Here is a 13,845-nt window from a genome sequence, read left to right as displayed (position 1 = left end):
CAGTGGCTCACATCTGGTGAGTATGGGCTTGGCACACCCAGGGTCCTAAGCTGGATATCATCATTCGTCTCTTTCTTAGTGATTCCCTTCTGACTCTCACTCACTCACTCACTCACTCACACACACACACACACACACACACACACACACACACACACACACACACACACACACACACACACACACACGGTAACTGAAATTTTTTTTTTTCACCCACGTAACAAAAAAACCACAGTTTGCATCATGGTCTGCAGTTCTTTTGGCATTGCTGTAGTAGCTACATCATCGCCACTTTAAACTACACAAATTTTTCAACAAAATCCACATGCTCCTTCAATGTCCCATCTCTCAATGTTGCTATCACATTATTTGTTTGACAATCTTTTTCAATGATATTCTTTCTTTACAAAGGTTGTTTGTGTGTTCTGCTGATTTTATTTGAAAATTGTTTAGGAAAGCAAATAGAAGGGTGAGAAAAGAGAGACTCAGAAATAACAGCAATATAAACTTTCTAAAGGGTGGTATATGAAAATTTACACCTGATTATGAAATAAAAACATAAGACTACGACTATTATGATTATAATATTTTAATGTTATAGAGAAAAGTGTGATCAGAGAGTGGATCTTCTACCTCAAATAATCAAGTGATAAGGGATATCAGAGAAATTGTACACAACCCTAAAGGAGGCACATGTTCAGTTTAAAAAATTGGTATAGAAGCAGTAATACCTTGGTTAACAAATCCTCTGGTAATGAAGCTCCTTTATAACGAAGTCAGCAAAAAATGCCCAACGACGCATGTGAAAATTTGTAGTGATTTTTGATGTACCTAAAACTCACTTCATGATATACGGAGCAGTGTTTAATTGTCATTGATATTGTGCGTATCTACCGTAGTTGTTTTATTATATTTTATTAAGTACAGAATTAAATAATAATTTCCCAGTATGTCATGAAAACATAAAACAATATCTTTAGAAATCAAAATGCCAATCATAAGGAGGATAGAAGCTGGAGAAAAGAAATTCCATATAGAGCAATCATTGGGGTTAGCAAAATCATATTAAATACAAAATCATATACAATTTTGAATGAAGCTGATAAAGTTAAGCAGTGTGTGCTAAATTGTAGTGACATTATCACGTCCAAATTAACACACACACACACACACACACACACACACACACACACACTAGAAAACATGGAAAAAACATTGTTTGGGTAGATGACATGACACAGTGTCATATGCCAGTCACCAGGCAATGATTCAACATAAAAAATTAAACTTAGTTAACCATTTAAAGGCCCAGGAAGCTGAGGAAATCATCAAGCCTTTTGTGGCTTCTTGCGGTTGGTTTGAGAAATAAAAAAAAAAAAAAAAAAAACGTGCAAGAATTCACAGCGTTAAACTGATGTACGAGCCGCAAGTGCCGACATCCAAACACAACTTCACTGCTACAACCAAAGGATCAGGGCATTAAAGCAGCCTTTAAAGCCTAACTATCTGAAATGCACTTTTAGTCAACTGACTGAGCTTATGATGTTTGGCAACAAATAGGGCACAACGTTGTTAAAGAACATGGAGTAGAATGTGAAATTCCTACACTTAGCACAGAAGTTATTCGAATGGCACATACAACAGGCTTTACAGAAGCCGACGGAGCTGACGTTCAGGATTTATTAAATAACCATGGTGAGACACTAACAAATGAGGAATTCCAAGAGTTAACAGAGCAACAAGTAAACAGTTCAGAAAATGAAGGAGTTCCCCCCCCAGAGAGGATATTAACAACAGAGACCTTGTCTAATTGTTTAAATGAAGTGACTCACGCCTTGGACGTCTTACCAGAAAATGATCCCGATTTTCAACCAAGCTGCATTGTGAAGATATCCATTTTAAACGCATTAACTTTGTTATGGCGAGATGCTACACGATCGTAAGAAAAAAGTAAGACAGTCAACCCTAGATGCATTTTTGAAAAATTCATCAAGTGAGCACTAGTGATGTTTTGTATTATTTTTCATAATAGATTTTAAATTTACTGTTTTACTTGACTCTTGTGAAGTTTTCTTTAATATTTTATAATATAATATGTATGTTCTAATTTCAAATAAATTTATTTTGAACAATTTGTACCTCTTTTTTAAGTGTAGGAACATATCCATATTCTTGCTATAGAATTTCTACCTCTGATAATGAATTAAAGTATTGTTATGCATCTACTTCATTAAGTGACATATTACTGTATTCAGAAAAGACAGAAAAGAGAGGCTGTTGGTTTAATTTTCTATTTTGAGAGGAATCCAACCCCCGATCGTCACACCTGTGAACATGTAATGTGCTATAATTTTTACCTTAACTACATCAACATGTTATGAATGGTTAAAGCTAATGGAGCAAACATTAGCATTAGTAGAGGCACATGATGCAAGAAAGCAAGCTTATACAAAATCAGCCAAAAAAAAAAAAATAAATAAAACCCCTTCCCATTTCACTGATCCATTCATTCCAAATGTTTGTGTAGTTCTGCCTTGAATTTATTTAAGCTATCAACTTTCACAACAGATGGAAGTCTGCTCCTGCAATCAACTACCCACTGGCTAAAGGCAAACTTCCACACATCTATTCTAAAACTGTCTTTCCTCAGTTTGAATCTGCGCCCCTCAGGTTTGTCATCTGAGCAAGAGGAAGAATCCCCCCCCAGCATTAAGCCTGCTCAATCCATTCAAGGCTTTATACACCTCAAACAGATTGCCTTGCAGGTGCCTAGTCTACAAAATCTGCAATTTGCAGAACTTAAGCCTTTCTTCATAAGAGCACTCTGTTGTTCCCTTCACCAGTCTTGTTGCCATTCTAGCAACTGTACAGCATTCCTAAAATGAGGCTTCCAGACCTGTAAGCAGTACTAAGGTGTAGCCTGACCATTGCCTTATACAAGGGGATAATCACCTTATCCCTGCCTGCAGAATTCCTGTATATCATTGACAAGACCCCATGACCTACTCTAGCACCTGTCTGCACTGCTCAGAAGTATATCTGAGAAAATAACTAAATCTGATTAGCCACCACTGCCAATCTGGATCCTGTCAATATCAATCCAATGGTGATGCCTTGCTTTTGTTAGCTCTTAACATTTCTAAAGCTTTCAGCATTTGGTATAAAGGTATTCTAAATGAGTTTCCATCTTATGGTCTGCCTTCTGATTTTTGCAACCAGATAACCAGTCACTGTGTATGCTCTCTTATTCTTCCTCTCAACTAATGACGGCATTCCTGAAAGTTCTATTCTTACACCCATGCTTTTCTTCTGATAACTTTCTTCCACTTATTGTAAATCATATGCACAGCTTTAATGATGATGGTACACTATATTCTACCTTTCGGTTTGAGAAAGCTTTGCACTATTACAACTTCCTTCACAACTACGCCTGCCCAACTGATCATAAGTGGGTGTAACAAGATTCAACATTTGATAAAATTCAATTTCCATTGCCCTACAGACCAATTACAGTGTTGTTGCATCCTGCACTGCATGACACAATGAACACCACAACTGGTTAACAAAGTAGTGTATAAATATACACTGCTTTGTGAAATATTAAGGGTAAGTTGCTACAATGGATAAAAGGGTGACTGAACCAGAAGAGTGTGGGTGATCAATGGACGCTGCTCTTCATGGACTAATGTTATTAGTGGAGTCCCACAGGGTTCGGTGTTGGGTCCATTGTTGTTTTGTATATTTATCAATGATACTGATGAAGGTATATCAGGCTTACTGTCGAAGTTTGCAGATGATACAAAGGTTGGCAGGGTTAGCATTAGCAGAGGCATACGATGTAAGAAAGCAAGCTTATGCAGCATCAGCCAAAAAAAAAAAAAAAAAAAAAACCATTTACTTTTCACCCCCTCCACATTCATTTCAAATGCCTATCCAGCTCAGCCTTAAATTTATTTGGGCTATCAACTTCCACAACAAGAGATGGAAGTTTGTTCCACCAATCACCTACCAGCTGGTTAAAGGCAAATTTCCACACACTATTCTACAACTGTCTTTCCTCAATTTGAATCTATGCCACCTCAGATTAAAAATCTTGCTCAGGTTTTTAATCTGAGCAAGAGAAAGAATCCCATCAGCATTCAGCTTGCTCAACTCAAGGCCTTATACACCTCAATCAGATCACCTTGCACATGCCTACTCTCTCCAAGCGCTGCAATTTGCAGAACTTAAGCTTTTCTTGGTAAGAGTACCCCTTTGTTCCCCCTCACCAATCTTGTTTCCCTTCTTTGTACTCATTCTAGCAACTCTACATCCTTCCTAAAATGATGCCTCCTGACATGTACACAGTACTCTAAGGGGGTAGCCTGACCACTGCCTTGTACAACAGGATAATCACCTCCCTGTCCCTACTAGCAAAATTCCAATACATCATTAACAAGATTCCATGACCTGCCCTGGCATCTGCATTGCTCAGAGAACTTCATATCTGACTGCACAATTACCGCCCAGGTCAATTCCACTTCCCTGAGTGTAGTATCACACCACTGATGGGCTTCTCTTGGGTTATTGCTACCCATATGCAGTACTTTCATTTGTCAATTTTAAACTTCAGTTGCCATTTCTCAGCGCATTTGCCCAACTTACCTAGTTCCAGTTGAAGTAGCATACTGTCTTTACTGTCGTTAACATCCCTGATAACCTTTGTTCATCTGAAAACTTGGACTTTAAGCCTGATATACCTTCATAAATATCATTGATAAATACACAAAACAACATTGGGCCCAGCACTGAACCCTGGCGAACTCCACTAATAACATTCATCCACGAAAAGCAGTGTCCACTGATTACCACTCTCTGTCGTCTCCCACTCAACCATCCCTGTATCCATTGTAGCAACTTACTCTTAATGCCATACCTCCAATTTGTACAGTAAGACTACTGTACAAATTGGAGGTATGGCATTAAGAGTAAGTCTTCCATGCTCAACAGTGTCAAAAGCTTTCCTGAAATCCAAGTATATGATACTAAAATGTTTTTTGCATCCAGCTCCTTTGTGGCCATATTATAGTATCCAATCAAATTGGTCAGACAAGACCTCCCTTTAACAAACCCATGCAGTCTTGTATAGATGATCCTGCAATGCTTCTTTAGTCAGTGACTCCATTATTTTCCCTAAAACACAAGTAAAACTAACAGGTCTATAGTTACTTGTGTCGCCTTTTGAACTCCCTTTGTGAATTGGTGATACATTTGCACACCCCCAGTCCATGGGACCCCCCCAAGTCCAAAGAAGCTCTCACAATAAAATATATATATTTTTTTCCTGTTTATACTCCAGGACGACAACCAAGTCAGTAGAGTTTACAATAAATCGTCAATATAAATATTTATCGTATTTAGTAGTCACAGGCTTGATCCCCGGTCCACTTAAGGAACGCGTGCTATGCATTCTCGCTCCTGACCACTGGGCTACGTCAGGCCTATATTACGGTTAAAGGTTTGCTTACCTCCTTTAATATAACTAGATTGATCTGGTCCACACCAGGTATCTTTTTTTATGTTTAACTTCAACAATTTATTCTCCACTTTGCTATCATTTATTACAAAATCACTTAGCTCCCTGTTAGAATTTGATCAACTTCTGGAATTCGCATCGTTGAATAACTCCTGATGTGTGAACGTAGATGCAAAATATACATTCAGTTTATCAGCTACCTGAGCATGATCATCAATAGTCAACCATCTATGTTAAGTTGTCCAATCTGATTCATCCCTTTCCTTCTAGATTTCACGTAAGTAAAGAACTCTTTGCTGTTTTTCTTTGTACAGTGCTTCGTATTACGCTATCTAGTTTTACATTACACCTTACACTATCAGTTCGAGATATATACGCTATCAAGTTTTATGTTATAGCTTACACTATTAGTTTGAGATATATATGTTACGCTATTTCTTATCGACTACAATGTGGAGGAGAGTTCAATAATATTGGCGATAACACCGGTGAATTGTTACTTCCAAAAATCACTAGTTAAATTCAAAAAAAAAAGAAGCTAACGAATGCTACTAAACTTATTTAATATCTTTGCAGAACACAATGCAGTTTGTTAATTAACAAAGAGTATGGTAAAAATATCAACACCACTGATTTCTTTACAGTAGCCAAAAATCCACCGACTGTTCTCTTCCACAACCAGAGCACCCTCCTAAATTGGAGTGTTAATGACAATAAAGCAGTGTGCTACTGCAACAAGATCTAAAAAATTTGGGTAGATGGGCTGAGAAGTGGCAACTGAAGTTTAACATTGACAAATGCATGCAAAGTACTGCATTTGGGTAGACGTAACCCCAGAGGAACGTACCAACTGCATGGTACTTAGGGTGCTTTTTTTTTTGTTAGTTGTTGGCGCATCGGCTTCTGTGGCCATAATGTACCTACCAAAGTATTTTCATTTTACTCTGATCCAAGCCCGAGGCAGGATTCGGATCTGCGACCTTTGGGTTGCTAGGCAGGCACTTTACCCACGTGGCTAGCCTGGTCAGCACTTAGGGTGGTAGAAAATGAAAACACCTGGGAGTGATTGTGCAATCAGATATAAAGTTTTCTGAGCAATGCAGACTGCCAGAGCAGGTCATAGGGTATTATCAATTATATACAGGAATTTTGCTAGCAGGGAAAAGGAGGTGATTATTCCTTTGTATAAGGCAATGGTCAGGCCACGCCTCGAGTACTGCGAACAGGTCTGGACCTTCATTTCAGGAAGGATGTAGAGTTGCTTGAGAGTGTACAGAGAAGGGCAACAAGATTGGTGAGGTGGAATGAAGGGGTCCTCTTACCAAGAAAGGCTTAAGTTCTGCAAATTGCAGCAGCTGGAGACTAGGCACCTGCAAGGTGATCTAATCGAGGTGTATAAGGCCTTGAATGAGTTGAGCACGCTAAATTCTGATGGGATTCTTCCACTTGCTCAGATTACGAACGTGAGAGAGCATAAATTCAAATTGAGGAAAGACAGTTGTAGAATAGATGTGCAGAAATTTGCCTTTAGCCAGCAGGTGTTTAATTGCCGGAACAAAACTTACATCTGTCATTGTGAAAGTTGATAGCTTAAATAAATTAAGGGAGGAACTGGACAAATTTTTAGAAGGAATGGTTGTGTGAAATTGTTTTTTTTGGCTCATGCTACATAAGCTGATATGCTTGCTTTCTTGCATTATATGCCTCTATTACTATGACATTAAGTTTATGCACTACCAGCTTCCTGCAAAAAACTGAGGCTTTGGACGTATACTGTATGTAGTGTTTCTACAGATCAACTTCTGCAAATGCCTTAAATCCTTTGTTAAATTCCAATGAAATTATTCTACTACCCTTCTGGTTATCCTCTTGTGTGGGTCTCCATAATCTTCCAGTGTGCTGCAGGCTTATGGTTGTACTACTGTGCTTCCATTTCAGAACATCACTGACATTCAATTTTGGATAGTGTAGGCTGTCAGCAATTGAGACATCTGATAACACCCCTGCTGAAAGCAGTCAGTTTGGTACACATGCCCTTACAAAAATAAACTAAAATGCATTAAAGGCTTATGCTTCAGATTGCAAGAGAATTGCAAATGCATCATATTAGTACACAGCTAAACTCTGAATTATCAAATTTTTGCAAGGGTAGCACTGTTTAAGTTATATCTCATATTGTGAATACTTTCAACAAGTTGCCATGATATTAGCATTAGCAAAGGCACATGATGCAAGAAAGCAAACTTATATAGTAGTAACCAAAAAAAAAAAAAGAAAAAAAAAAATCCCTCATTTCACCCATCCACTCACTCCAAATGTTTTTCAAGTTCTGCCTTGAATCTATTTAAGCTTTCAAACTTCTGCAATGACAGATGGAAGTTTGTTCCAGCAATCAACCACCCGCTGGATAAAAGCAAACTTCCGCACATCTATCCTACAACCATCTTTCCTCAATTTGAATTTATGCCCTCTCAGGTGATTATTCTGAGCAAGAGGAAGACTCCCGTCCACATTGAGCATGCTCAAACCATTCAAGGCCCTATACACTTCAACCAGATCACCTCGCAGGTGCCCCAGTCTCCAGACACTGTAATTTGCAAAACTTAAGCCCTCGTATCATCTGCAAACTTGGACATTAAGCCTGATATACCATCATCAATATATTATAAATGCAGAAAACAACAATGGACCCAATACTGAACCCTGAGGGACTCCACTAATAACATTCCACGAAGAGCAGTGTCCATTGATTACCACTCTCTGTCTTCTCCCACTCAACCACCCCTTTATCCATAGCAGCAATTTGCCTCCAAAGCCACACGGCTCCAATTTGTGCAGGAGTCTTCCATGTGCAACAGTATCAAAGGCTTTTCTAAGATCCAAATATATGATATCAAAGTTATTCTTTGCATCCAGTTCCTTTGTGACTACATCATAGTATCCAATCAAATTAGTCAGACAAGACTACCCCTTAACAAACCATGCCGGGTCCAACTATAACTGAAGTCTTGTCTAGATGATCCTGCAATGCTTCTTTAACCAGTGCCTAAATTAATTTCCCTGAAACAGAAATTAAACTAACAGGTCTGTAATTACCTGTCTCTCTTTGATCCTCCTTTGTGGATTGGGGTCACATTTGTACATCTCCAGTCCATGGGTATCTCCACTGAGTTGCTCTCATAATTATGGCTAAGGGTTTGCTTACTTCCTTTTCTGCCTCCTTTAATATAACTGGATAGATTCCATCCACCCCAGGTGCCTTTCTTGTGTTTATCTTCAACAATTTCTCGTCCACTTTACTCTTAGTTATTACAAGATTATCTAGCTTACTGCCAGAGTTGAATACACCTCTGGCATTCCCCTCCCTGAATAACTCCTCATGTGTGAATGTCGATGCAAAATATTCATTTAGTTTGTTAGCTACCTGAGCAGGATCATCAACAGTTGACCCATCAATATCAAGTGGACCAATCTGATTCATCCCCTTCCTTCTAGAGTTTACATAAGTAAAGAACTCTTTGCTGTTTTTCTTTGCTTCCTTTGCCAAAGATTTCCCATAATCTGCCTTCACCTGCCTAACCTCCTATGTAACTTGGTTTCAGACCAGCTTATATCTATCATAGGCTTCTGTGTCACATGTTAATTTATATGTATCCCATGCATTTTTCTTCTCTGTCACATGTCTAATTAGTTCATCTGACATCCATTTAGGCCTAAATCTTGAACAATATTTCTTTGTTGGTATGAAAAGCCTAGTAGCTTCCAAGATTAATTCTTTGAATGCTTCTCATTTTGAATTTGCTGTTGGTAACATCATCAGTTGATTCCACTGTATAGAATTTAAATACTGTCTCAGACCACCGTAGTCACCTTTACAAAAGCAAAAACCCTTCCCTTTACCCTTGATGGTAATTACCTCTGAGTAAATCCTACTTTAGCACACTGTGATCACTGCCACCTAGTGGTTCCTTTATCTGCAGATTCTCGATGCATGAAGAATCACTACTGATAAACAGATCAAGAGTATTACTCCCTCTAGTTGCCTCCCGAACATGCTTCTGTAGAAAACAATCATCCAATAAATCCACAAAAGCCCTTCTATAGTGTGTGAGTGACCAACCCACAAATTCCAGTCAATATCCGGGAAATTAAAATCGCCCATTATAAGACACTCTAATTTACTGGCTCACTATTTCTCTGCACAATTGCTCATTATACTCATCAGATTCATTAGGCCTATAACACACACCAACTCATTTTTCCTTTCTCAGGGCTTATGTCACACCAAACAGACTCAACATTGCATTGTCCACCCACATCAATTGGATGCACTTCCTTCGATTATGTGTTTCTTAACTAACAGCATAACCCCTCCTCTCTATCCTTTCTGTACACATTGTACTCCCCAAATTCCAGTTCTGCATTGCTTATGTCTGTGTGACACCATGTCTCTGATATCCCAACAATATCTGCCTTTGATGTCTTGACTAACACTTCAAGCTCATTGAATTTATTAACTATACCCCTAGCATTGGTGTACATGCAAGTATACATGCACCTGTTTCTACTCTTAGTTACCCTAACACAGCCCATGTATTTACTTGTTCCACTATGACTCCTAGCAGTCCTGGAAATTCCCATTGCCTTGCTTTCCAGGCTGCTGCTCATAATCTGCCTTCGCCTGCCTAACTTCCTTTGTTACAGACCAGGTTATATCTATCATAGGCTTCTGTGTCAGAAGCCTATGATAGTGTGTGAGTGACATGATGCAAGAAAGCAAATGATAGTGTGTCTAAGCTCCATGTCTAATTAGTTCACCTGACATCCATTTAGGCCTAAATCTTGAACAATATTTCTTTCTTGGTATGAAAAGCTTAGTATCTTCCAAGATTAATTCTTTTAATGCTTCCCATTGAAATGCAATGCTGCACATTGCATTTCAATAGAAGTGTTGCAGGGCTGAATTGATCGACAAGGCTCTCATCATATACTTCCTCCTATCGTGTCTGGGCAGAATTACAGATACTTTCAAATTCAACCCTAACTGACGGCTTTTTTTTTAGCATTGTCTTGTACTTGTTAAGTAACGCTTCACCAAAAGGAGACGATTCTTGTTACTTATTCTCAGTGGATACCACCACTCAGACGGCACTGTTTCAGTGAAAAATGGCTCGGTGGGTGGGTAGGTACCCTAGTGATGTAATGATGGCAAAACAGTAATGAAGTATAACTCCACAATATGAGAGATGCCTGATGGTATATAAGATGAATTAAGACTAAAATGCATTAAGGTCTTATGCCTCAGGCAGCAAGAGAATTAGACTACACACAAGTAAGTGCAAATGCATCATATTAGTTCACAGCTAAACTCTCAATTAACAAATTTTTGCAAAGGTGGCAACGTTTAAGTTATATCTCATATTGTGAATACCTTCACAACGAGTTGCCATGATATCACCAGAATTTAATCTCATATTGTGTATTCACAATATGAGATATAACTTAAACGATGTTACACAAGTTAGTTGTTTTTACTACATAAAAACAACTAACTTGTGTAGCTCATTCAACTTCCTTATACAGTGGATTCCGGTTATTTGGGCCACTGGTTATTCGGGGCAGCCGTTTATTTGGGGCAAATCTTAAAAAACAGAACCTAATCAAGAAAATAGCCAGGGTTTACTTCGCTTAATTGGGACAACATGTCGTTTAATCAAGGCAGGAGACCGCAGCGCTGGAGATTACCCTACGACTGTCTCCAACCATAATACATGGTTCGGTCGGATTTCTGGTGGTCATGACCATAAAACAATAAGCAGTCACCTGTTTATTGGGCTTTTCTGTTAGTGCAATCTATCAAATGGATAGTAAACTCGATCTTACTGAATTTGCGATAATACCGATAACTGGGATTCTGTGGGTTATTATGATGAAATTACACTTCCATGACATCTTCAATCATATAAAAAAATTAATTTTCATAATCTTCTCTTCATTCCTATTTTTAAAGCTTCATAACTTGTTACTCCGTTCTCACTTGCGCATATATCGTGTTACTTGCAATTTGTGTGCCGTGTTTTTTGTTATTGATTTCTTATCTTTTTACTGTTTTAAATCCCACGCACAAATCTCAGTGAACAGAAATGTCAACTAGTTAGTATGTACATATTACAGTACGTATTAATTATTCCGATTATCACGTATGTTCTTCCGATTTTCAGGTATCATTTATTTTTTTAATTGTTAAGGTAATAAAGGGTAAATTTGTGCTTAATATATCTTTACTTTTATAGCCTGTGGATAATATTCCTCCTATTTTCGCTAATTAGAAATTAGAATCGCTATTTAATAGAATTAAAATTCAATTCACAAACGTGATCACAATGACCGGTGTTTACTGCACATCGTATAGTGAACGGTACTTTACTGTGGTGAGTCCATTGTAACTTGATTTGATTGTACAGTGAACCAGTTTTAAAGCTGGGGGTCCTTGTATTTTTAACTATTTACATGAAACTTCAGATAATTGGGGCAGCCGCTTAATCGCGCCAAAATGCACTAGTCCCGATGTGTCCCAAATAACCAGAATTGACTGTATATTCCATTTTTAATCATTTGTTTATCTGCGATGGTCCAATGGACTATGAAAACAGGGGAGTCAATTTGAATACTTTTTTGGAGGATAGTGTATCTAGCATCTCTTTAAAAGTCAATCAATTCTACTGCAGCAAGTATACTATAGCATTTTGTCATCTGATTCAAGTTCACTTCTAAATGCAATTTTAACTAACAAATAGTGAACAAAAACAGCATTATATCACAAAGTAATGGAAGTTAAAATAAACTAGCATTGCAATTAAGCTGAATAAATGAAACCACTGTGCCATCTGTAGTTTCATTAATTACTTCAAGAGCTATCTTGTAAAAAAGCCAACTTGCAAAAAAAGGAATTTAGATAACATAGAAAACTAAAAAGGATAACACTTTGAAACTAATGGTTACATATTATGACTTCTTTGGCTAGCTCATTCATCTGGTCATATTTTTCCCTTAAATTTTTTTCTTTGTGAATATGTGAACAAAAACATGATATGCTTACAAAATGTGCAGGGATCACTAGGCTAAAAAGTTGCAGGCTGCTGATCTACAATCGAAGTATGTCAACTTTATTAGCTTGGATAAAAAAAAAATCTTTCAATTTTGTTTTCTAAATACTTTTCATTGTATCTTAATAGGCTGTTTCAACAAATTTTTGTACTTAGGAAGATCATTTGAAATAAAACCAAAAATGTGTTATCATTATGATAATCTTGAGTGTACCGATGACAATTTCACCCTAATTATATATATTTTTAAAGATTTTAACTGAAGCAGTTTTAATAAATTTAATCTTAAAAATTCTACAAGATAACATTTATCTCTAAACTGGCTAAAATTTTTGAACTGCAAGAAGAACTTACCACTTCTTCTTCAGGAATACGATAGCCATCTTGTTCAATACCAACTTTCGAACCTTTACAACCAATACTTTTCTTGATAACAATTAGCTCATCACTGATAGCAAAATTTAGTTGTCTTTCCATATCAGTTGGACTGAGATTATGAACACGTTTCATATAATTTGATAATCTGTCAAAATTAGGAATTTGCTTTTGTTGTCGAATGAAGGCAACAGCATCCCAGAGATGTAAGACAGTCTGTGAACAAGCCAATCTTCGTCTGACTTTTGACATGATTCTGCAATATGAATGTTAAGAATGATACAAAGGCATTTGAAATAGTCAACCAAAGTTCTTCAATAAGATCAACAAAGATTATTTATCGATAATTCTTTCTAAACAATATTAATGGTATGCTGAAAGTCAATAATTTTATTAGAACTAAAAAATATAATTTATCAAATATTAGAAACCAATATTACCATAAACTCATTTACTTCACCATTTTTACTTGACAGGCATACACTTATGTGATATTTCATTTGCTGAACATTTCATCCAAAGCTTTTCCCCTCATGAGACATTTCTCACCACACCTGGTTACTTCAACATTAAATTCAAGGATTTTCACTCAACATTTCTGAATACTTCTTGTGCATTAAGTGGCATTTTGGTGGTATATACAGTGTAGTGATTTTCCTAGCAATAGTTTAGGATTAAAATCCACTGAAGAGTAACAAGATATATTTAATTTTTTTTTTCTACCACTTTGATTATACTAAAATTTTAGTATAATTACCTATAGACAATAAAATTGCCACTATACTTATTACTGCAAAAACAGTAAATAAATAAATAAATTGTTTAAATATAAGATAGATTACCATACCT

At 37.1% G+C, this 13,845-nt stretch overlaps 1 protein-coding gene across 1 annotated transcript in view; it reads right to left on the bottom strand.

The window, feature by feature from the left end:
* The window catches only part of LOC150079462 (zinc finger MYND domain-containing protein 11), a 305,480-nt gene extending 292,232 nt beyond the window's left edge, over positions 1 to 13,248 (bottom strand). The window contains exon 1 of the mRNA XM_090382587.1: positions 12,976 to 13,248. Coding sequence (XP_090238713.1) covers positions 12,976 to 13,248 — 273 coding nt within the window. The remainder of the gene's footprint in view (positions 1 to 12,975) is intronic.
* Positions 13,249 to 13,845: the final 597 nt, after the last annotated feature.

Source organism: Mastigoproctus giganteus, chromosome 10, assembly GCF_048544385.1.
Source record: "Mastigoproctus giganteus isolate SK-2022 chromosome 10, ASM4854438v1, whole genome shotgun sequence".
NCBI classification, from domain to species: Eukaryota; Metazoa; Arthropoda; class Arachnida; order Uropygi; family Thelyphonidae; genus Mastigoproctus; species Mastigoproctus giganteus.
This window is presented reverse-complemented; position numbering and strand designations above follow the sequence as displayed.